Source organism: Sus scrofa, chromosome 15 (assembly GCF_000003025.6).
Source record: "Sus scrofa isolate TJ Tabasco breed Duroc chromosome 15, Sscrofa11.1, whole genome shotgun sequence".
NCBI classification, from domain to species: Eukaryota; Metazoa; Chordata; class Mammalia; order Artiodactyla; family Suidae; genus Sus; species Sus scrofa.
In genome coordinates, this window is record NC_010457.5 from 106,838,286 (window position 1) to 106,861,900 (window position 23,615).

Genomic DNA, 23,615 nt, shown 5'->3' on the forward strand with positions numbered 1-23,615 from the left:
TCAGTGGGTTAAGGATCTGGCGTTGCTGTGAGCCGTCGTGTAGGTTGCAGATGCAGCTCAGATCCTGTGTTGCTGTGGCTGTGGTGTAGGCCAGAAGCTGTAGCTTCGATTGGACCCCTAGCCTGTGAACCTCCATATGCCATGGGTGCAGCCCTAAAAAGCAAGAAAAACCCCAAAACCCTATATATTTAGACTCGTTTAAAAAGTCCAAATTTTAAATTAAGGAAATCTCACTAATGGTTATCAATGGATAATTATGCATAGAAAGTAGAATGTATATACTTCCTAATTTATATGTATAGCTTATATCATTTTATAAAAAATGAATACCTTAAAATTATTCATTCATTTTGTTAACATCTGATTTTTTATGAAGGATGAATAGTTTAAAGCATATTTATAATTTCAATAATTAAGTGCTTATTTGAAACATTAACTTACTAATTTAAAAAAAATGGAGTCATATTTAAAAACACCGAACTTAGTTGAGTTAATCCACTGTAACTGTTTGTTTGCAAATATTTTCCCACACTAATGGGCAACTAACTGAGGTAGTCTACTCTTGATTATCTGTGGTAATGGAAAACAACAATGCATGAATAATTCTAAAACAGAATACTTTATACAGTTCCTTCCTGTCATCTACTGCGGCCTGAGCATGTGCTCGGGTCCATGGTGGAAGTGTGGGAGGGCAGCTCAGGCTTGCGAAGCAGCTGGGAGTCAAGGCAATGAGAGGTATTCTAGAGGAGCCTTGGTCTGGCACTGTGTGGCTTAAGTGAGACCAGTTTGGCAATAGCTGTGAGAAGGATAGAGAAACAAATTAGTAAGGAACTGTGGGAGAAAAGATGTTAAAGATGTTTAACTCTTGCATTGTTGCAGTAATATTAGTTGATGTGTTTTTTGGTTAATAAGTAGCAAACAGTCATAGTATTAATAGCGGTATTCTTGCATTAGTTTTGGTTATTTTTAGCTAAACATATTTTTTACTTGCTGTAGGTGAGTGCTATTATTGAGGCCTCTTCTAAATAAAAGTTAATTGGCATATAAATAGTAACTTTAAAAATCCAGGATAAATTTAAAACGCTTTTCTTACTGTTAAAATTTTAACTAAATGTCAGTGTTGAACTTGTACCTAGAAAATTGAACTTAATACATTTTAGCATTGTAATGTCAAAGAATATTTGTGAAGGCAGAGACGGTGATTAATGAAAGCTGTGAGTTTCCCTTAGCAAAAACATAGCAACCGTATTTAAAAATATGTTTTAAGAGCTGTATAAAAAGTTCTTTTAAAACTGATGATTGGCTGTGAGTTGATGTATGTTGAAGCTGGATGTTAGCTATAAGGAGGGTGTTCATTATATTACTCTAATTTGAATATGATCGTGTTTTCTACAAGAGAAGTCTTTGAAAAATTTGAATAAGGCGATTGGTGAAAACTTCAGAATCTATTCAACCAAACTTTCTCTTCCTTATTTATGGAGTAGATTTAATGTTCTCCATTAAGTTGTTTAGACCTCAAATAAAATCATAGCTTTATTCTGAAGATATATTTGATTTTGCACACAGAATTCCTACAGTTCAATTCAGTGTGATAGTAGGATGGCAAGAAGACAAATTTTACCCTTTGGTTTTCTTTCTTTCTTTTCTTTTTTTTTTATAGCCACATCTGTGGCACATGAAAGTTCTCAGGCTCGGGGTTGAATCAGAGCTGCAGCTGAGGCCTGTGCCACAGCAACACTGGATCAGAGCTGCATCTGCAGCCCATGCCGTAGCTCACAACAATGGCAGATCCTTAACCCACTGAGTGAAGCCAGGGATTGAACCTGCATCCTCACAGAGACAACATCCCAATGCCATGATGCCAGTCCCCCTTTGGTTTCCTTAATTAACCATGTATTACTTTTTTATTATAAATTTTTAAACGTTAATGACATCAAATATCTGTACTTAGGCAGTCTCTGGAGGCATTAGTCAGGAATCTTGTAAAAAGTTTGAAAACAATTGATATTTGAGAATAAATAATGTAAGGGACAAATAAATTTGTCCTTCTTCTACTTTGGTTCTTAGGACAGTTTTACCCCCAAGGGGACTATTGGCAGGTGTCAGACATTTTTGGTTGTTACAACTTGGGTTGGGGAGTACTACGGATACCTACTGGGATGCTTCTGTATATCCTGCAATGCTCAGGACAGCCCTCCCAAAACAAAGAATTATCTGGCCCAAAATGTTGGTAGTTTTGCTGTGGAGAAACCCTGCTTTAGTGTTCCCAAGATGTAGGCATTTTTTTAGAGTAGACAACCAGAAGCATTTGACCAAAGTAAATTATTTTGATTGTCTAAGGACATATGCTATTAAGAATTATTTTTTAAAATATGCCTCAGTTTTAATGAGAATTAATATAAGAAGCAGCAAAGAGCTCCCCCCCCCCTTAATTCCTTCAACCAGTTCCTTTAACAGTTTAGTGCTGGGAAAATGGTCACTTTACTAATGGAGGGGTGTATGTTTCCTTTTAACTCATTACTTCTACTTTTCCTTTTCTAGGAAGCTAAGAGCCTAACTTTATGCCCCGTTATAGCAACTGTCTCTTATGTAGGCTTATTTATGAAAGTTCTTTGATCATTTTTTTGCTATATTGGTCTTCCTGGTTTTTTTTGGCCTTTTCTAGGGCTGCACCCATGGCATATGGAGGTTCCCGGGTTAGGGGTCTAATTGGAACTGTAGCCACCAGCCTACTCCACAGCCACCGCAACGTGAGATTCAAGCCTCATCTGCAACCTACACCATAGCTCATGGCAACGCTGGATCATTAACCCACTGGGTGAGTCCAGGGATTGAACCCGTAATATCATGGTTCCCAGTCGGATTCGTTAACCACTGAGCCATGATGGGAACTCCTGGTCTTCCTTTTATCATTACTGTAATGGTTTATACAGTTTTGGGCTGTGTGTTTACGTGTACCTAAAATACATGAGTAATATGTAAGTGCCCCCAGCCTCCAGGTATGATCAAATTGTTTTAAGACTTTTAAAAAAATCTGGAGTTCTCTTGTGGTGCAGTGGGTTAAGGATCTGGTGTTGTCACTGCAGTGGCCTGGGTTGTTTCTGTAGCTGGGTTTGATTCCTGGCCTAGGAAGTTTTGCATGCTGTGAGTGCAACCAAAAAAAAAAAAGTCTCAATTTTTTCAGTTTAAAATATGTGCATGTTATAAATTAGTGCAAATAATAAGTGAAAAGTTATCCCCCTTTTTGATTCTCCAGAGATTTATTAATATTTCTAGTAGGAAAAAAATTTTTCTTTGGCTGCCCTGCAGCATATGGAGTTTGCCTGCCAGGGATCAGATCCAAGGCCACAGTTGCAACTTACCCTGCAGCTGCAAAAATGCCGGATCCTTAACCCACTGTGCTGGGTAGGGGATCAAACCTGTGTCCCAGTGCTGCAGACACACTGCAGAGACAACCACCCATCCCATCGTGCCACAAACAAGAACTCCTCTAGCAGGAAAATTTGAAATTGAAGTTCTAGTTTGCCTTAATAGAATTCTATTATGGTTGATCAGGTTTACATTCTAATGTTTTCATCTCTGAATAAGATAATTGTATTTTTAAAAACTTAAGCAGAATGAAACCAATGTTGCAAAAGGATTACATTTTCTAATAAATTTTTTAATTAGTATGATAAAGACCAATTATATAAAAAGTAAGTATCTTATTTTGGAGTTTTGTTGTTGTTGTTATTTTGAAGCATACTTGATAAGTATAAAATCTTCCTAGCTCGTATTTTTAATAATTCAGAATTACTCATTAAAATTATTCAAAAATAAAATGTGATTAATTTCCATTTCTCTGAAGTTAAAGCTAATAAGTAAATTCCAACTTTGTCACTAATATGCAGACCTCTTTTTTTTTTTTGGTCTTTTTGTCTTTTTAGGGCTGAACCCTCAGTATATGGAAGTTCCCAGGCTAGGGGTTGAATCAGAACTATAGCTTCCTGCCTACATCACAGCCACAGCAAAGCAGTATCACAGCTGCATCTGTGACCTACACCATAGCTCACAGCAATGCCAGATCCTTAACCCATTGAGTGAGACCAGAGATCAAACCCGTGTCCTCATGGATGCTAGTCGAGTTCACTGACCTCTGAGCCACAATGGGAACTCCAGACTTCTTTTTTTCTGTTACAGCTCCCCACACAGTTGAAAAGGAAAGCAGATCTCATAATTTATCTAATATGCACAAAAAAATTTCAAGGGCTATTTTTGTTTTAAAAAGAAATACTTAAAATGATAAGGTCACTGCCTTGGCTAATATTCGTTTGTATATTTATTAGTTATGAACTTAGAGATTCTGTTGCTTTTAAAATCTCTTGGTTGAAAAAGGCATTGAATTTGTTTCAGGTTTACTTCACACTTTATGTAGTTTGATCCCTGGCCTCACATAGTGGGTTAAGGATCTATCATTGCTGTGAGTTGTGGTGTAGGTCGGAGATGCTGTTTTTTTTTTTGGTTTTTTTTTGTCTTTTGTCTTTTTGTTGTTGTTGTTGTTGTTGCTATTTCTTGGGCCGCTCCCGCGGCACATGGAGGTTCCCAGGCTAGGGGTTGAATCGGAGCTGTAGCCACCGGCCTACGCCAGAGCCACAGCAACGCAGGATCCGAGCCGAGTCTGCAACCTACACCACAGCTCACGGCAACGCCGGATCGTTAACCCACTGAGCAAGGGCAGGGACCGAACCCGCAACCTCATGGTTCCTAGTCGGATTCGTTAACCACTGCGCCACGATGGGAACTCCAGATGCTGTTTTGCTGTGGCTCTGACTTAGGCTGGCAGCTATAGCTCCAGGTCGACCCCTAGCCTATGAACCTCCACATGCCGTGGGCATGGCCCTAAAAAGATCAAAAAAAGGAAAAAAAAAAAAAAAAAACATTTTATATTGCATCCAGTACACAATTTAATGTATATGTTTATATATAACAAATATTTTAAGAAAAAATACTTATCTATGTGCATGTTGTCTGATATTTCTGTTCTTTTTCATTTAAGATAATTGCAGCTCACATCTCACTGAATTGCAATTTGTAGTTTGAAAAATGTTGTTTTAGTGTATTAATTACATGTGTTTGTGGAGAAATTTACCCTCTATTAGCAAATAGAAAACTCAGTAAAAACACCTTGTACTAAATTATATCTTGTTTTAAGCATTTAATGAATAAAATAATGAAATATTTTACAAGCATTGTGTCATGATAAAATATAAGCAGCTTTGCCTAAGTAAGCTTAAGTTTCTTTGTAAAAAGTGACTTATTTTTTAATGTCATATTTGTATTTTAGGCCTTTTTTAAAATGAAAATGTATTTAAACATGAGTGGAAATTATACTAATCGGTTATTTTTTAATGTAACCAAATTAATCACTGGGGCTTTCTTAATCAGGCTAAATCTTAATGGAGAGGGGAAAGATTAACATGCTTAAACCCTGAAGTTGGTGAAGTTTTTCTGTAAACGGCCACTTAATAAATACTTTATGCATTGCAGGCCGTAAGGTCTCTGTTACAGATATTTATTTCTACCATTGTATTATGACAATATGTAAGAAAGTAGAATGACTGTGCTCTAATAAAACTGTATTTATGGAAACTGAAATTTGAATACCATATAATTTTCACATGTCAAGATCTTCTTTTTCTTTTTTTTGTCTTTTTGCTATTTCTTGGGCCACTCCCGCGGCATATGGAGGTTCCCAGGCTAGGGGTCGAATTGGAGCTGTAGCCATCGGCCTACGCCGGAGCCTTAGCAATGTGGAATCCAAGCCGCGTCTGCAACCCACACCACAGCTCACGACAATGCCAGATTGTTAGCCCACTGAGCAAGGGCAGGGACCGAACCCTCAACCTCATGGTTCCTAATCGGATTTGTTAACCGCTGCGCCACGACAGGCACTCCTAGACCTTATTTTTCTTTTGAATTTTTTCAACCATTAAAAAATGTAAACTCTACTCTTAGCTTTTCAGCTATAAAAAACAGATGGCGGGCCAGTTTTGGTCTGCCAGTTATGGTTTCCCAACCCTTGCTTTAGCCTAAATGTGGAGGAAGTCAACATTGGTCCCAAAAGGAGAAATTAGCAATTGTGGTTAAGGATATGAATGATGATGTTAAATCTCTAAGTATTTATATTTTGATTTTTCTGGCTATTAGAGTTTTACCATTTTGTGTTTATATTGTGTCTCGTAGACTGTTGATATTCATAAAGAGAAAGTTGCAAGAAGAGAAATTGGTATTTTGACTACCAATAAAAACACTTCAAGGACACATAAGATTATTGCTCCAGCCAACCTTGAGCGACCAGTTCGTTATATTAGAAAACCTATTGACTATACAATTCTAGATGATATTGGACATGGAGTAAAGGTAAGTATAATTTTTGTCAAACTTTTTAAAACAATAGCCCTTTAGGGAACTAACTCTTTGGAAAATTAAACGTTTATCTTTTCTCTCCTAGAGGACCAAATGTTGGCCCAGTTGTGGTTCTGAAGATTTCTTACCACATAATTATGTTACCTTCTTGCATTGTGTTTTTCAAGTTTTAAACAATTATCCTTGACTGATAGAATTTGCATATTAATCAGTTGTGAAAATACCTCATATAGATCTGATAAATAAGTGTGGTATAATCTTTCTAATCCTTTAATCATTTAGTATGACTAATTAAAAATTATTCAGTGTATTATTAAAGTATTATTAAAAATTTATCAGCAAATTTGGCATTCGTTTTCATAAAGAACATATTTAAATAAACATGTACTTTTTTCTAAAAGTAATTTATCTCAACATTTTGGATGAGAATAGTGTAGATAAAATTAATATGTGAATTAGCATTTCTACTGCTTTTGCGTATATAGCCATTATATATTTTGGCTATCTTTTAAAAGGTATTCAGGTGCCTGCCATGTATGTAAGGTATCATAGTCAAAACTAAAGAGCATATAAATTTCATTTAAATTGGTGTTTCTACTTAAGAAATTATTCAGTGCTTCAGCTAAGTATAAATTTGCATCTCATCAGTGATTTGAAAGACAATGACTTTTAAAATGTGATGCTCAGTAAATGTTTATATGCCTCTCAGTGAGGCTGTGTAGTTCATACAGTTGATTTATGTCTAATATAAGCAAATTTAAATTTGAAAAATATACCCCACACAGGTATGGCTAGAAATCAGTTAAGTCTAAATTGAGTGCAGGTCTAGGTAAAAGAAAATGTACAGTGTAAATTTTTAAAAAAATCTTTTTCTTTCTCACAATTTTGATATAAGCACTATTACCTGAAATTTGAATTTAATTTTATAATAAACAGCTAATGCATTTAGATTACGGTACTAACTAGAGCATGTTAAAATAGGATGTATAATTGGATGGATAATTAATAAATTTACTCTAATTTGGGAAATTCTTTTGAGATTTATTCAAAGCTAATGACTGCTAATAGAAAATTTTAGAAGCCCCAGAATCTAATGACAAAAAAGGCACTTAGAATATAAAACATCATGTTCGTACTTGCCTACTTGTGTACTAAAAAGGTAGTCCCCCAATTCTCATTTCAAGTACATATTCTTTAGGGACTCTGTAGTCCCTTTCATTATTTGGATTTTTAATGTTTAGGGGTCACTAATTTGAAGAAATTTTTAATGAAGTTGTTTTTAAATAAAAGTGTCTTATATAATTTCATCAAAAAAACTCCCGTTCATGACACATTCTGCTTTAACCACTCTTTCTATGATCTACTGAAACATTATTTTTTAATGCTGAATGCTTAACTTGTTTTTTCTTTGTTTTTTTTCCTTTCTCTTCACATCTTGAAGTTCCAACTAACCTTTCAATGCTTTTTTCCCTTACCTCTTTTATTTGCTCCATTTATGCATTAAGTGGTTGCTTAGATTTAAGGTAAGAGATTCCAGGGCTGGATTTCCATTCTTTATTCTTATGTAGAATATTACATAGGGGGAGTGAAGAGATATTTGGCGCTTGGCCTTTTAAAACCAACAAATAATTCCTCTTATTTTATTTTCGTCATGTAACTTTGTGTGTCTTCATGTTCCATGAGGGCAGATATTTTTGTCTGTTTTGTTCATTGCCCTATCCTTTTGTTCATTGTACCTAGAACAGTGCCTGACACACATTAGGCACTTAGTAAATATTTGTTGAGTAAGTGGTTACTTTGCAATGTTAATCTATTTTGTGAAACCGAAATGTAAGTTATCCTATCATAAAATGTCATTATGCAATAAAATTAGCTGGACTTTTGTAAATGTAGAAATTTTCTTATGGATTGGAGGGCTGCTAATGTGCTTCATTTAACCCTCCCCCTGTGTAATAGCCTTTTTATTCTATAAATGGTGTGCTTTATTATACACCTTGCGGCCACTCTGTCATTATCTCTTGACTCTTAATCACTGTAAAGAAATTGAAAATTGAAAAATATTCAGTGCTAGGGTTTTTTTAAGTTGCAGTATCATGTATTTTGCAAAAAGCAAAATTATTATTTTTATTCAAATTGCTCTGTAAATTATATATTTCAGTATAAACTCCCTTTAAGAGTTTTTCAGGCTGAATATTATATGCAGAACTTCAAAGCTCATTGTAGTGTTTAATAAAATACAAGTTACAAATTAGATAATAGCTTCTTTTCTTTTTTGTTTCATTAAAATTTTATTATTTTGGAGGATTAAGGGGAAAGGACATTCAAGTATATTCAAGAAACCTGTCAGATAGAATGGTACTAAGATTATTGTCACCAAACTGAGCACGCATTCCCTTTTCATTTTTTCTTACCCAAATTTTGTGATTCCTTTTGAAAAACATATTCTTACCTATAATCTCTTATTTGCCATGTCTTAAGTCTAGAAAGTGATAACAAGAAGACAAAAAGACAGATCTGGGGAGCTCCTGTTGTGGCTTAGTGGGTTACATACCTGACTAGTATCCATGAGGATGCAGGTTCCATCCTTGGGCTTGTTCAGTGGGTTAAAGATCTAGTGGTGCTGTGAGCTGTGGTGTAGGTTACAGACGAGGCTCAGATATGCCAGGCAGCTGCAGCAGCTCTGATTTGACCCCTAGCCTGGGAACTTCCATACACCTTATGTGTGGCCCTAAAAAGCAAAAAAAAAAAAAAAAAAAAAAAAAAGACTGAGATTTGAATCATTAACTAGCTAGCTGCTAACATTGGCCACAGAAATTTAAACAGATCATGGTAGAGAGATGTGCCTAGAGGAGCCCAGGCAGGTGTATTTCATATGTTACTGGAATGTTGGCTCCAAGCCCTTAGTTTGGGTGAGCGAGGCATGTGGGATTGTGAGAAGATTGCTTTGCATAAAATAGGTAGAATTAAACCAAAAGCAATCTTTGTGGCCACCTTGGCTTTTTCCCTGTAAAGTCTCTGTTCAGCTTTTGGCTATTGAGTTTCACAAAAAGATTAACCGAAGGAAGAACAAAGTAATGGATGAATTCCTTTTCCTTAAACTTTAAACCAGCTCACCTAAGCTGCCATCCCTCCATACTTCTTCCGAATCCTACTATGATTCTTGACTTTTCTGGGTTCAGGATCTGTTCCGTGCAAGAGTTAGGCCAGAGTGAGTGGAAAATGAAATGTTCCTAGAAAGATCTAATAAGGAAACATCACCCTTGCACCAAAAAGCTCCACTGCCGAGAGTTGTGTCTCTGTGTATTCATTTCTACTATATTGGGATGGGGTTGAGAAGGTGAGAAGCTCATCCTAGAAGCTAAAATGTGCCAGTGCCTATCTTCCTGTCCTTCTTTGTGAGTATGTCTTCTCTATAAACTTGTGGCACATAGTTAATAATTTTGGGTGGACCAAAACAAAGTAGAGTGAAAGAAATATTCAGCATATAGCAAATCATTACTTTTTTTTATGCTGGTGAAAAAATACGAGTTGTTTTAGAAGGTTGATTAATGAAATACTTGAATTTATTAAGATAGGAAAATAGAATTAAAGAAAAAATATTAAAGTTGGAAGGGACAGCAAATAGTAAACTAGTCCAGTGGTTTTCCAGCTGAGCTTTTTGGAGACCTAGAGATTATATCAGGTACCCTAGAAGTTTCCTGATACTGTTTCCTCCTCAGCTCATCATGAGCCCTCTCTTTGCTTTTGTTGTTAGAATTGATGCCTTTTAGACATACTGTAAACAATATCATACTTTGGGACCAGACACATGGGATTTGACTCAGAAAAAAGACCTCCATGCTTAAAAGTAGATTTTTTTTTTTTTTCTTTTTAGGGCCACACCCTTGGCATACAAAGGTTCCCAAGGCTAGGGGTCCTGTCGGAGCTGTAGCTGCCAGCCTACGCCACAGCCACAGCAACTCGGGATCTGAGCCATGTCTGCAACGTACACCACAGCTCATGGCAACTCAGGATCCTTAACCCACTGAGCAAGGACAGGGATTGAACCTGAGTCCTCATGGTTACTAGTCAGGTTCTTTAACTGCTGAGCTACGACAGGAATGCCAAAAGTTGAATTTTTAGCCTTTTGTACAGGACATTCTGGTTGTGTTTAATGGTTCTTTTCATTTGAAATTTAGGTTAATTGTTTTTTCCTCAGTTGACTGAGTAGAAGTTGTAGAGCTTAAATTCCTAAGAACCTCCCCTTTGGCCAAGCTTATCGAATGTGAAAGTTCCCGGGCCAAGGATCAAACCTGCACCACAGCAGTGATAATGCGGGATCCCTAACCTGCCAGGCCACGAGGGAGCTCCTAATTCATAAGACCTTTGAAAACAATGTAGTGATATTTCTACTGCAAGAGGCATAAAAAGCTGATAGAATACCATATTGGAAGTGTTTAAATGTACTCGACGTCATATAAAAACGGAATGTACCTTGAACTGGGGTACTCTTTCCCACTCTTTATTTTAATAGTTAAAAGAGGTTTAAGACTTTATTTACTAATGTATTTAAGACATTTTTTTGTTGAAAGTGTTACAAACTTTCGAAAGGTTGTCACTAATGGAGCTAAGCTTAAATACTTTAAAAATAAGTGTATTATTTTTTTTTTTTTTTTTTTTTTTTGTCTTTTTGCTATTTCTTGGGCCGCTCCCGCGGCATATGGAGTTTCCCAGGCTAGGGGTCTAATCGGAGCTGTAGCTGCCAGCCTATGCCAGAGCCACAGCAACTCGGGATCCGAGCCGCGTCTGCAACCTACACCACAGCTCACGGCAACGCCGGATCGTTAACCCACTGAGCAAGGGCAGGGATCGAACCCGCAACCTCATGGTTCCTAGTCGGATTCGTTAACCACTGCGCCACGACGGGAACTCCAAAAAATAAGTGTATTATTTTATTCAAAAATAGTAAAGACTTCTGGAGTTCCCGTCATGGCTCAGCAGTTACGAACCCAACTAGTATCCATGAGGAGGATGTGGTTTGATTCCTGGCCTCACTCAGTGGTTTAAGGATCTGATCTGGCTTTGTCATGAGCTTGTGGTGTAGGTCACAGATGCAGCTCGAATCCTGCCTTCCTGAGGCTGTGGTGTAGGCTGGTAGCTGTAGCTTCGATTTTACCCCTAGCCTGAGAACTTCCATATGCCGTGGGTATGGCCGTAAAACAGACCCCCCCCCCCAAAAAAAGACAAAAAAAAATCCCAAAACTAAAGACTTCTGATCTGTTAATGTATTTATTTTAGTTGAACATTGTACAAACAGATTCTAAAATAACGAGGAAGGGTGAGAGATTTATTTTACAATTAGCACATTAAGAGTACAACATTTTCAGAGTTCCCATCTGTGGCACAGAAGAAACGAATCCGACTAGGAACCATGAGGTTTCGGGTTCGATCCCTGGCCTCCCTCAGTGGGTTAAGGATCCGGTGTTGCCGTGAGCTGTGGTGTAGGTCACAGACGCAGCTTGGATCCCCTGTTGCTGTGGCTGTGGCTGGCAGCTGTAGCTCCTATTAGACCCATAGCCCGGGAACCTCCATATGCCGAGGGTGTGGCCCTAAAAAGACAAAAAAAGAGAATACAACACTTGAAATTTGCTTGTAATCTTGAGGGTCCACAACTTTATAAAAATGGGCTTTTTCACTTGAGTATGAGCTTTAATAAGTATGTCATTCCCTAAAGAAGGATGATAAATTGCCACTCGCATTTCTATAGCTTTCAGGTACAGCTGAGGGTTCATTCTTAAGTATTCATTTGACACAGCATTTGGGAAAAAAATGCTATAATAAAAGCAACCCTTGGGAGACTCATCTGCATTTGCCTGTTAGTTCCAGCCTCGAGCCACCAACTCTGTTTTGGCAAACGCCATTTGTCAGAAACTATTTTCAAAATCATGAAGAAGTTTGTCCATCTTTTCTTTTCTTTCTTTCTCCCCAACCCCATCCCCACCCCAGCTGTGCCTGTAGTATGCAGAAGCTCCTGCCAACAAACCCAATTAATATCCATGAGGATGCAGGTTCGAATCCCTGTTCTCGCTTCAGTGTGTTAGGGGTCTGGCGTTGCCATGACCTGTGGTATAGGTATAGGTTGCAGACTTGGCTCTGATCCGGCCCCTAGCCTGGGAACTTTCCTATGCCATACATGTGGCCCTAAAAATAGAATAGAATAGAATAGGGCTATACTGCAGGTATCTTTTTAGAATGTGTCTGCTACTTAAATTGCAGTAGGTCATCTGGCTGGCAGATTGCTTCATAGCAAAGGTGATACACTCTATAAACTAGTGATACCTGGCTATCCAGCTTTATAAAAAATACTGATGTTCTCAAGATGCTAGAAAGCACTGACATTTATAATAAACATTATATGTGATATACATTATATTATACATCAGGGTTCAGGAAGGGTATTGCATGTACCAAAAAAGGATAGAGCAGGAAACACAGGAGCACTTACGAAACAGTGTTAATGTATAATAATTGGCCTGATAGTTAGTGCTAGTTGTAGTGATCTCCAAAGCCTGAGAGAGCAGACCACTCTGATCATAACGGAAATGCTCTTGCCTTCAGTGTTATCTGCATTTCTTAGTCCACAGGCCTGTGGGAAAGTATTTGAATTGTTGTCAGGCATTAACTAACCTTCATCATCTAGTATTTCTTCTATTGTGAGGGTTTCTTCCTGCTAGAAAAAAAAGGGGACCTTTCCTACTGTTTCTCCGTGTACCTAATACCTGCTTCATTTAGCTCCCAGTAATGACTTTTGCTTTTATGGAATCAAAAAATACATTAATTAATTATGGTTGCAGTCAGTCACCAAAATCTCATTCCAATTCCCAAATAAAACTTTGAGCACTCCCATTCATGGTTCAGGACCATTAACTACATGTTTATGTGCCAGATGATAGTTTTGCCAATGTATACTGTGTTTTTTAAAGTTTTATTTGAAATGGGTGCAGTGTTACTTTTCTTTGTCCTAAGTTTATGGTGTGTCCTCTCTCTCTCTCTGTCTGTCTTTGTGTGTCTCTGTTGTTGAGTTCCCCTTCACCACACTCACAATTAAGTCCTATGTTTTACTCATCAGGAAATGTTGTCTCCCCCTAAAACTTCCCTTAAAGTAGTTTTTAGAACCATGATGACTAAGCCCGCAAGTAATATTTTACCAAATTATTTTAGATTTGAAATACAGTTTATTAACTTTAATTAAAATACAGATCTCACTTATGAATAAATTAAATTTAGTTTGGTAATTATTTCTGTTCTCTTACCTTTTCCTTAAATTATATAGCAGTATTTATATTCTGCATAGCATTTTCATTGTTCTTTGTTTGTTTCCTCACACCTATGGCATGAGGAAATTCCCAGGCTAGGGATTGAACTGGTACAACAGTTGCAGCCTTTGTCACAGTTGTGGCTACACCAGATCCTTAACCCACTGCACCACTTGGGAACTTCTAGAATTTTCATTGTTTTACTTAGTATAGAAACATTTTTTCACACAACGAAGGCTATCTTGAGGAAATATTGAATACTTTTTTGGCTTAATATAAAGGTAGTGCAGTATCAGTGAAGTGTAAAATTATAGATTAGTTGGACATTCCTCAGGGACTCTTTGTTTCTTAAATGAATTAAGTTACTCATGCAAACCCCATTAACCAAACAAATACAATCATTCAATGATTCTCCAGATCATAAAATATATCAAGTTTTATGTATAGAAATGTCCACGAGATTTTAATTTATAGATTGTTTATTTTATATTATTTTGGCTGTAGATTAAAAGACTTATAGAGAAGATACTGCAATTTAAACAAAACACCTTACGTACCAAAATCTTAAATAAATCAAAGTTGGAAAACTGTTTTCAAGTATTTCAGCTATTCCATGTATAGAATAAAATTATTTACTCTTTTTCTATCCCTACTCCTTTTCCTTCCTGTTCCTAGCAAATTGATGTAGTTTAGTGTTTTTGTTGCCTATTTCTCCTTCATCACTTAAAAGTGACTTTGGGTTTTATGTTGTTTAAGGTTGAGCTTAAAGGACTTTGGTTACTACTTTTAAAAATCTTCTGGTATCGCAAATTAAGATTTATAGTCTTAAAAGCTATTGGTTATTTGTACATATTACTCCTAAAATTTTCCCCAAATGTGGATTAATTTTTTAAAAACTTCTTCTGGCATTTTCGTTTTAAGATATGATTAGTATACCCTCTGCTTATTAATGAGGGGAAGAGCAAGGATAAGTTAATCTTTATTCTTCCTTGATAACCAGTTTGTTTTGCATTAATTGTTTAAAAGCGATGACAAAAGGATTATAGATAAATGCTTACCTGTAAAAAATATTGACATTTCAAAGGTATCATTTGTCATTAAAGATTGTTTTAACATCACACACAACTTGTTCACTGGGTTACTCATTTGAAGAGTTTGTTTCTTGATATTTTATTTCTTGCCTATTCAGATAACAAGCAGTATTTTAGGATTTTTAAATATTCCATTTAAGCCAGGGTTAATTTTTACAGCCTCAGTATTTTGTATATAATTAGGATTTGTTTTCTTAAAATTACAATTATAAATGTATTCTGATTTCAAAAGTGTAATGTATTGCAATTTCATTTTGTAAGTATAATTTGCATACCCTGAACATATTAGAAAAGTTAAGATCCTTTTTTTTTTTGAAGTGTTTGATAATCCAGAGTACTAGGGGCTTAAAATAGGGTCAGGTGTGAACCTATATGGTAAACATTATTAACTGTAATCCATTGGTAATCTCAAACAGTTTGAGGTTGCATTTGAACTATATTCGTGAATGACTTCTTTTAACTCCGTAAGATATCCAGATTTCTAGGGCTTTCTATATAAATGCTGACTTTCCCCTGTGGTGGCATCCATTGTTCCCAGATGACCCATGTTTCCCACACTTGCGTTTTCAGTTGGTTTACAGTGGTGTGGAATCATAGCTTAGCTCTGACTTAAGATTGTGTTACATCTTTCCCATGCCTGAATTAATCTTCATTTTGGGCCCAAGTGGGTTTAATTCCCCCTGGAACTAGGACATTGCCATTGGCCACTGTACTGCTCACAGTTGAATGGGATACCTCAGCCCTACCTTTCTGGTTCACATGTTTAGGAACACACCTTAACTTCTGGCAGATTTCAGGTAGGTGATTCCTTCATAAGTGAACATTAAAGAAATCTGAATTATAAAGCCGATCAGTTTTTAAAAAATTAAATTTACTATGTATATGATTTAACTTTATTTTACATTCTCTATAACGGATCAAAGTTAAAGTTGCTTATTTTTTGGGGGGAACATGTATTTTGTTTTTTATGATATATTTGATATCTAAAAAACAAATTGCTTAAAGGCATTATTTTTTCTGATTGGAATACTGTTTTTCATTTTTTGTTTTCCCTTTTACAGCCAAATCCATGGCATGTAGAATTTCCTGGGCTAGGGTTGAATCAGAACCAGGGCAACATCAACTCTGAGCCACATCTGTGACCTATGCTACTGCTTGCAGCAACACTGGATCTTTAACCCCCTGAACGAGGCCAGGGATTGAACCCACATCCTCACAGAGACGTCATTGGATCCTTAACCTGCTGAGCCACAACGGAAACTCCCTGAATTACTCTTTATTATAAAACTAAAGTTTTTATATTAATCTATTTAATTTCAGTTGAATGCAGTATCAAATAGTCTAACCAGTGATCTGTTGGTGTGATGGCCTAATGGCAAATAAAGTCTGTGCATACAAGTTTATAATCGTTTGAAAACCTCACATTTAGGAAGAGTCCTTTGAGTACAACTGTAGAATAATAGTAGAGTAGAAATTGCATATGAAATGCATGGCCTCTAATTTTTTTTTCCTATTTAAATCTCCCCCTCCTTTGTTAAATAGCATATCATTATATCCTGAAAGTGCCATTTTATTTCACTGCATGCAAGTTAAATTGAGTTTTCCTCAAAAATTTTTTAGGTGAGTACGCAGAATATGAAGATGGGTGGGCTACCGCGTACAACACCTCCAACTCAGAAACCCCCCAGTCCCCCCATGTCAGGGAAAGGGACGCTTGGGTGAGTATGTAACTAAGTAATAATTGAAAACTATTTTGTGTAGTGTCGTATGAAAACTAAACACTTTATGTGTTTAAACTATTTTTAAATATTTGAAGAAAGAACATTTTCTTCTTAGGATTATTTTTTTCGTGTGTAACTTTCCTTTTTCTTGGAAAACATCTTTATACTTGAAAAAGATTTTGTTTAGAAATTATTTTTCTTTTCTTTTTTTTTTTTTTTTTTTTAAGGGACGCACCTGTGGCATGTGGAGTTTCCCAGGCTAGGGCTCAAATTGGAGCTACAGCAGCTGGCTTACGCCACAGCCACAGCAACGCTGGATCCGAGCCGCATCTGCAACCTGCACTGCAGCTCACAGCAGCGCTGGATCTTCAACCCACTGAACAAGGCCGGGGATCGAACCCATGACCTCATGTATACTAGTCAGGTTTGTTACTGCTGAGCCACAATGGGAACTCCTAGAAATTACCTTTCTAATGAATTTTAAATTGGAGGTAAAATTCTACTGAATTCATGGCTTATTATAAATTGCACCCTAACTCCTATTTTCAGAAAAATTTTAGTATTTCATATTATAGTTGACTGTTCTTATTTAGACTAGTCTTCTGAAGAAAACACTTTGTAGATTACAGAATTCTGTGTATTTTGTTTTTAATGAGAACATTGAGCTTTCATTTGGTCCACAGACTTGTGCTCTATATTTGACTTTGGCAGAGATGATCAATTAATGGAAAAGCTTGATTTTTTTTTCTTCTATAGCATCATGATGTAAAAACTTGGTTTATCATGATCAAGATTTGTGATTAGGTGGGCATAATGTTGCCCAGAAGTGAGGAGACTAAAATCGTGGTCCAACTCTGCTCCTGCTGTGTGTCTTACATAGTAAACCTCTTAAGAGTTCAGTTTTTTCATCTGTAAAAGGGGGTAATATTTGTTCTCTATCAACTTTTCAGAGTCACTGTACCATGAATTGGATTTTTTAAAAATGTGTAAGACAATAACAAAACACTGACTACCATTGGCTTTGTGATATATACGGAAAGTTTTTAATTGGCAATTTTGTTTTTTGGCCCCCTCACCAAAAAAAAAAAAAAAAAAAAAAAAAAAAAAAAAAAAAACCACAACAACAAAAATAAACAGAAAAAACAACAACCTAATCAGGCAAAGAAAGATAATGTTGGAAGAGGAATTATAGTTAGGACAGTGGAAAACAAAAGAATACAAATGAATTCCAGCCAGTGATAGGATGATTTTATTTGGGGTGGACAAAAGTAATTCTGTTTAGATTAGAAAAGAAAGAATCTAGTAGATTATGTAAGATTTAAACTTCAGGGTAGAATGTCGATGACTTGGTAGCATATAACTGTTTAGAGAAAGAAAGAGTAGAGAATTAGTTCAAGAGGCAGTATTTTTTATTTTCCTGTGGAATGTCTGTATTTCTATCATGTATAGTATCTAACTTTGTTAGGTTTTCATCAAGATTATTAGCAAGACAATCCACTGAAATCTCTAATAAAATAAGTTTTTTGTTGCTCTTAAATTTTGAAGATTTACTCATATACTGGTATTTGTTTTCCTTGTGTATTAGAAAGGGCTCTGCAGGGATCCTTGGAGACCAGAGTGGCTGAGCACCACTAGCAACTTAATGGTCACAGCCTGGCTTTCTTGCAGTCTTTGCCTAGCCACCATATTTTGTTCTCTGCCCCTAGTTTTTTACCTTGTTTTATTATTGCCTTCACTGTATAATTCTCAATGAGCAGAGGTTTTTTTTCTTGGATGAAACAGAACATTTTATTTTCTGGGAAAAATTGTTTGGAAATTAGTTTCCTATTTTATTGTGTTTTTGATTTACGTTAAAATTTAAGAGATGCCCACACTTCTTAGTATTTTATTTTTGTTTTTATTTTTATTTTTTCGGTCGCCTGGAGGCATATGGAATATTTTAAATCCAAGGTTCTGACCTTCATTTTTCTTTCTTTGACCCAGTGTCTCATTTAGTGCCCTGATTCATTTTTAATAATGTGTGTATTTGTTTATGCCAGATTTTGATGGTAATAGAACAGACACGGTCATTGCAAAGTGACCTCATTCCAAATCAGTGAGCCAGCCCTTGAGTGGCCCAGAACAGTTTAAAGGAACCTGGGGAGCTTTTGGGAAAGTGAATTATAATTATTACTTTTTTTTTTTGGTCTTTTTGTGTATTTTAGGGCCATACCCACGGCATATGGAGGTTCCCAAGCTAGAGGTCCAGTAGGAACTGTAGCCGCTGGCCTATGCCACAGCCATAGCAACGCAGGATCCAAGCCGCATCTGCGACCTACACCACAGCTCATGGCAATACCAGATCCTTAACCCACTGAGAGAGAGGCCAGGGATCTAACCTACATCCTTATGGATCCTAGTCAGGTTTGCTAACTGCTGAGCTACGACGGGAACTCCAGGAGAGTGAATTATTGAGAAATACATAAGTCAAGTGAGTAATGTCATTTTAGGAGAAGAAGAGTCTTTAATTTTCACATGTTGAAATCCAGTTTTGTTTTTTTTTTAAAGACCAGAATCTCATCTATACAGTATCAGTTTCATGTCAGAGTGTTTGTCATAAAAAATTTGGAAATGTAAAGATGAGAACTAACTTAAATAATCACTAGTGTTCCAGTGTGTATCCTATTTCCTATCATATTTCCTTTCTTGTTCTTCTCATTCTCTTCTTTTAAAAGGGAATTTTGAGGGGAAAAAAAGGGAAATATGCTAATGAAATCCAGTTTACTTTGTACTTTACAGTTCAAAGTAAATAAGGTAGAAAGACTTAGGTGACTTTTTATTTCTTCTCTCCCTTTTGAATATTGAACTCTGAAGAGGGTAAGGGCAGTCAGGGTGGAAGTTGAAGGAGGATGTGAAGAGAGAATGGAGAATGAGATTCCATTGTTTATTTCTCTGTGTGGAGATACAGTTTTATTTCTGTGTACTAGCTGTATACAAAAGGAATTGAATTGTTGTTGCTCTTGATCATCAGTGTGGGGGTTGTGGAGCCAAATTCTAAATTTATTTACCTTACTTTTTGAATACTTTTGGTTAGGGAGAGAGGGGGTGAGGAAGACAATTAGTGCATTCGTACAGTGCAGTTGGGAGAATTTGATTTGGCACTAAAATACTTTGAACGTATCTTAGAAGAGAGTCTGGGAAACATTGGCCTACCAGGTGGGAGAATCTTCATGCTCTCAGAATGAGTGAACAAAATTGCATTGGCACAGGGAAATGAGGTCAGAGACTAAAAAATAACAGTAGCATCAAAACCCTAATGGTGAGGTGATACTTATACTGAAATTGGTAGCTGGGTTTTTTTAAAACACATTTTACTATCTCTCGAGTACAAATTGTATTTCACTACTGGCAACTCTGAATTTATTGTGCCGAAACTTGCTAATCACACGCTACATACGCTCTTCTTTTTGTAGGCGGCACTCCCCCTATCGCACACTGGAGCCAGTGCGTCCTCCAGTGGTACCAAATGATTACGTACCTAGCCCAACCCGTAATATGGCTCCCTCGCAGCAGAGCCCTGTGAGGACAGCTTCTGTGAATCAAAGAAATCGAACTTACAGGTATTTTCTCTACCTCAGCGCAAAATGTGATGGTCATAGTACCATAATTTGTTTAGATAACTTCAGTTAAACCTTTCTCATTTTCCAAGCACTAAGTTCTTTTCCTCACTCTACTCCTCCAAACCTCATCTGATTCCACCTCTCTCTCCTCATGTTCTGATGCAAATTTGAGCAATCAGCAAGTTGAAAAAGAACAAACCTTTCAAAGTGCAAACTCCTTTACAAGATCGATAGTTTTAGTTGACCCGAAAAAAAATTGTGGACCGGATGTGGGAAATTTCAAGTTGTTTTTTGGTGGAACTTTACAGATGAAAAACTATACGCAATAAAACACTAGTATGGGGTAGTCGTGATGTTGCAAATAAAATTAATCAAATAATCTGTTTAGGAAAACTTTTTATTATAAAAAAGATTCCTCAGGCAGCCATTTTAAACTGGAATGAAAGAAAGGAGTATTATTTTTCTGTGTTGAGCCCCATCATTTGTCACTTACATTGATGGAGAATTTTTTTTCTTTCCCAACTTCTTTAATACATACTCGTTAAAAGGTATCCAAAACAAGTTTTTTTGAACTCGGCTTTTCCCTTTACTCTGTTAAGGAATTCATATTTGAAGTGAAAGACTTTGGAATTATCATCGTATAGCTATATTCATTTCAGAAAATTTTGGAAAATGCTGGTGATACCTTACCATATATAAATGCTCATGGTTTGGTGGCTCTTATTCCTTTAGCAGCAGCGGGAGTAGTGGAGGAAGCCATCCAAGCAGTAGGAGCAGCAGTCGGGAGAACAGTGGAAGTGGGAGTGTGGGAGTCCCCATTGCCGTTCCCACCCCCTCTCCACCCAGTGTCTTTCCAGGTAAAACATGCATTGTGCTTCATCATCACCTCTCCTTTTGGAGTCTTGAGTTGAGTTTCTGATTTAATTACAGTGGGTTTTCTTCATAATTGGATTTTTTTTTTCCCTTTAAGAGTCTAAATGTTGAGAAATCTTTATCCATTTGTTATTTTAGCCAAGTGATTTGTAAGTTTGTTACAAACTTCTCTGTTATTTGGTTTAATGTATTTGGTGCTATGGCTGAGGTGGTGCTTTGAGGTTTCAGATACCACCTTGGAATGAGTTACGTGTTTAATTCCAGCTGGTGTTATGACAGTGCATGCCTTTGGACACAGTGGGCACCCAGTGTGAGGATCAGATTGGTAACCAAGGATTGGACAGATATAATTAACTAGTTAAATTTAGCTGACTCTGGAACTTAATAATCACTGAAATGCTACCCGCTTTTCTCTGAAACAAAATAATGTATGGCTATACCACCCTGAATGCACCCGATCTTATCTGAAACAGAGAAATGTACTTGTTTAATTTGAGGACTCACAGTTAAAATTTAGTTTTTAAAACATGACCCAAAAGACATTAAGGATAGGATATTACATATTTAATTTGCTTTAATAACAAATAGATAATATCTTTTTAAAAGTCATGAAAAGGAGATTTGTATTTTTCTAAATTCTTTTTTACCAATAAGATGTTTATGTCTGGATACATGTTTAGTTTCTGATTCGTGTAAATCAAAATGGAATATGGTTTTTTTTTTTTTTTTTTTGTCTTTTTGCCATTTCTTGGGCCGCTGCTGTGGCACATGGAGATTCCCAGGCTAGGGGTCGAATCGGAGCTGCAGCTGCCGGCCTACACCAGAGCCACAGCAACTCGAGATCTGAGCTGCGTCTGCAACCTACACCACAGCTCACGGCAACACTGGATCCTTAACCCACTGAGCAAGGCCAGGGATCGAACCCGTGACCTCATGGTTCCTAGTCGGATTCGTTAACCACTGAGCCATGACGAGAACTCCATACTGTTGTTTTCTGGTGTTATGTTTAATTTTGTATACTATTACAGAATGTTATGGTAAAAATAACAATATAAAAGGAGCACCTTTCTTCCAGAATAGTGGCTGTCGAGTGAAAAGGAATGATGCTTTTTTTTTTTTGCTTTTTAGTGCTGTGCCTGTGGCATATGAAGTTCCCAGACTAGGGGTTGAATCAGAGCTGTAGCTACTGGCCTACACCGCAGCCATAGCTACATGGTATCCAAGCTACATCTGTGACCTACACCACAGCTCATGGCAATGCCAGGTCCTTAACCCACTGAACAAGGCCAGGGATCAAACCTGCCTCATGGGTACTAGTTGAGTTCATTACTGCTGAGCCACAGCAGGAACTCCAAAAGGAATGCTTTTAATGAATTTTACAATCTGTACATTACCCTTAGCATCTTGAATTATTTGCTGCAAACCTAATAATCCTTAACATAAACTTCATTCTTTTTTTTTTTTTTAACACTCTCTTCTATTCTTTGGTTATTGATAAACACTTAGTATCTAACATTAAGTTCTCTAATACCATTTCTAATCCTGCCTAATGGAAGTGCCTCATTAATGCTGCCTCTTACTCCTCTTTTCCCCCAGCCCCTGCTGGCTCTGCTGGTACTCCTCCCCTTCCTGCTACTTCTGCATCTGCCCCTGCCCCTCTTGTTCCTGCAACTGTCCCTTCCTCCATTGCCCCAGACGCTGCTGCTGGGGGTGCCCAGACCCTTGCTGATGGCTTCACTTCTCCAACTCCCCCTGTTGTTTCTTCCACTCCCCCTACAGGTGAGTATGGGCTTATTCCTTGGCAGGCAGTCCAGTCCTCTGGCTCTTCTCTTACTTGGAACTTGATTTTATGATTTTTTTGTTGTGGTTTGTATTTTTTTTTAAATTGAGACTAAGGTAGTAATTAGAAAATGGCATGTGACTGAAGAATAGAATTTCCTGAGGAAATCTGCGTAAAGGTTCTTATTTTTCTGATAGAGTAGCACAAATACACAGTTTTTATTACTCAAATTTCATTTACTAGAGATTCATGAATTTAGTATGGCGCTGTCTTCTGTACAGTTTTGAGAAGTTGTCGTTAGAAGTATTCTTTGTTACAGTTAAGTCATCAACAAAAAGAAAAGTCTGTGACAATTTTAAGGTATGTTTTATAGGAAATATTTGATATAACAGTTTAAAGTATAAGTCTATTTTAACAGAATTCATTGCGTATTGTAGCAGCCTAGTAAACAAATAGACAGCGGTCTTTTTAAGAATTTCAAGTTTACTTGTACCTTAAGGTCGACTGGTGTTTTGGTGTTTTAACATTGCAACCTAAAGACTGTTTTGATGGGGAAGGAGAAAAAGGTGCAATTGCTACAGTTTATTTGCAAAGTTAATAATGATGCTGGTTTGTAAACAGTTTCTGATCTGCTGTAAAAATGTATGTGCTTGGACACACATCACCTTAGCTGGTTAATAAAGTACTTCATAATATATGTGTATTCAGCCCTACTGTTATGCCAAGATGCTTAGATTTTTTTTTTTTTTTTTTTTTTTGTCTTTTTGCCTTTTCTAGGGCTGCTCCCGTGGCATATGGAGGTTCCCAGGCTAGGGGTCAAATCAGAGCCATAGCCACCGGCCTACGCCAGA

At 36.9% G+C, this 23,615-nt stretch overlaps 1 protein-coding gene across 18 annotated transcripts in view; it reads left to right on the forward strand.

The window, feature by feature from the left end:
• ABI2 (abl interactor 2) overlaps window positions 1-23,615 on the forward strand; it is a 127,263-nt gene that overhangs the window by 61,659 nt on the left and 41,989 nt on the right. For 2 of the 18 annotated variants that reach the window (XM_021075327.1, XM_021075324.1), the window contains exons 3-8: window positions 6,223-6,399; window positions 7,911-7,928; window positions 16,412-16,509; window positions 19,965-20,111; window positions 20,844-20,968; window positions 22,581-22,763. In XM_021075327.1, coding sequence (XP_020930986.1) covers window positions 6,223-6,399; window positions 7,911-7,928; window positions 16,412-16,509; window positions 19,965-20,111; window positions 20,844-20,968; window positions 22,581-22,763 — 748 coding nt within the window. The remainder of the gene's footprint in view (window positions 1-6,222; window positions 6,400-7,910; window positions 7,929-16,411; window positions 16,510-19,964; window positions 20,112-20,843; window positions 20,969-22,580; window positions 22,764-23,615) is intronic. The other 16 variants (XM_021075337.1, XM_021075333.1, XM_021075328.1 and 13 more) reach the window with 10 other exon arrangements.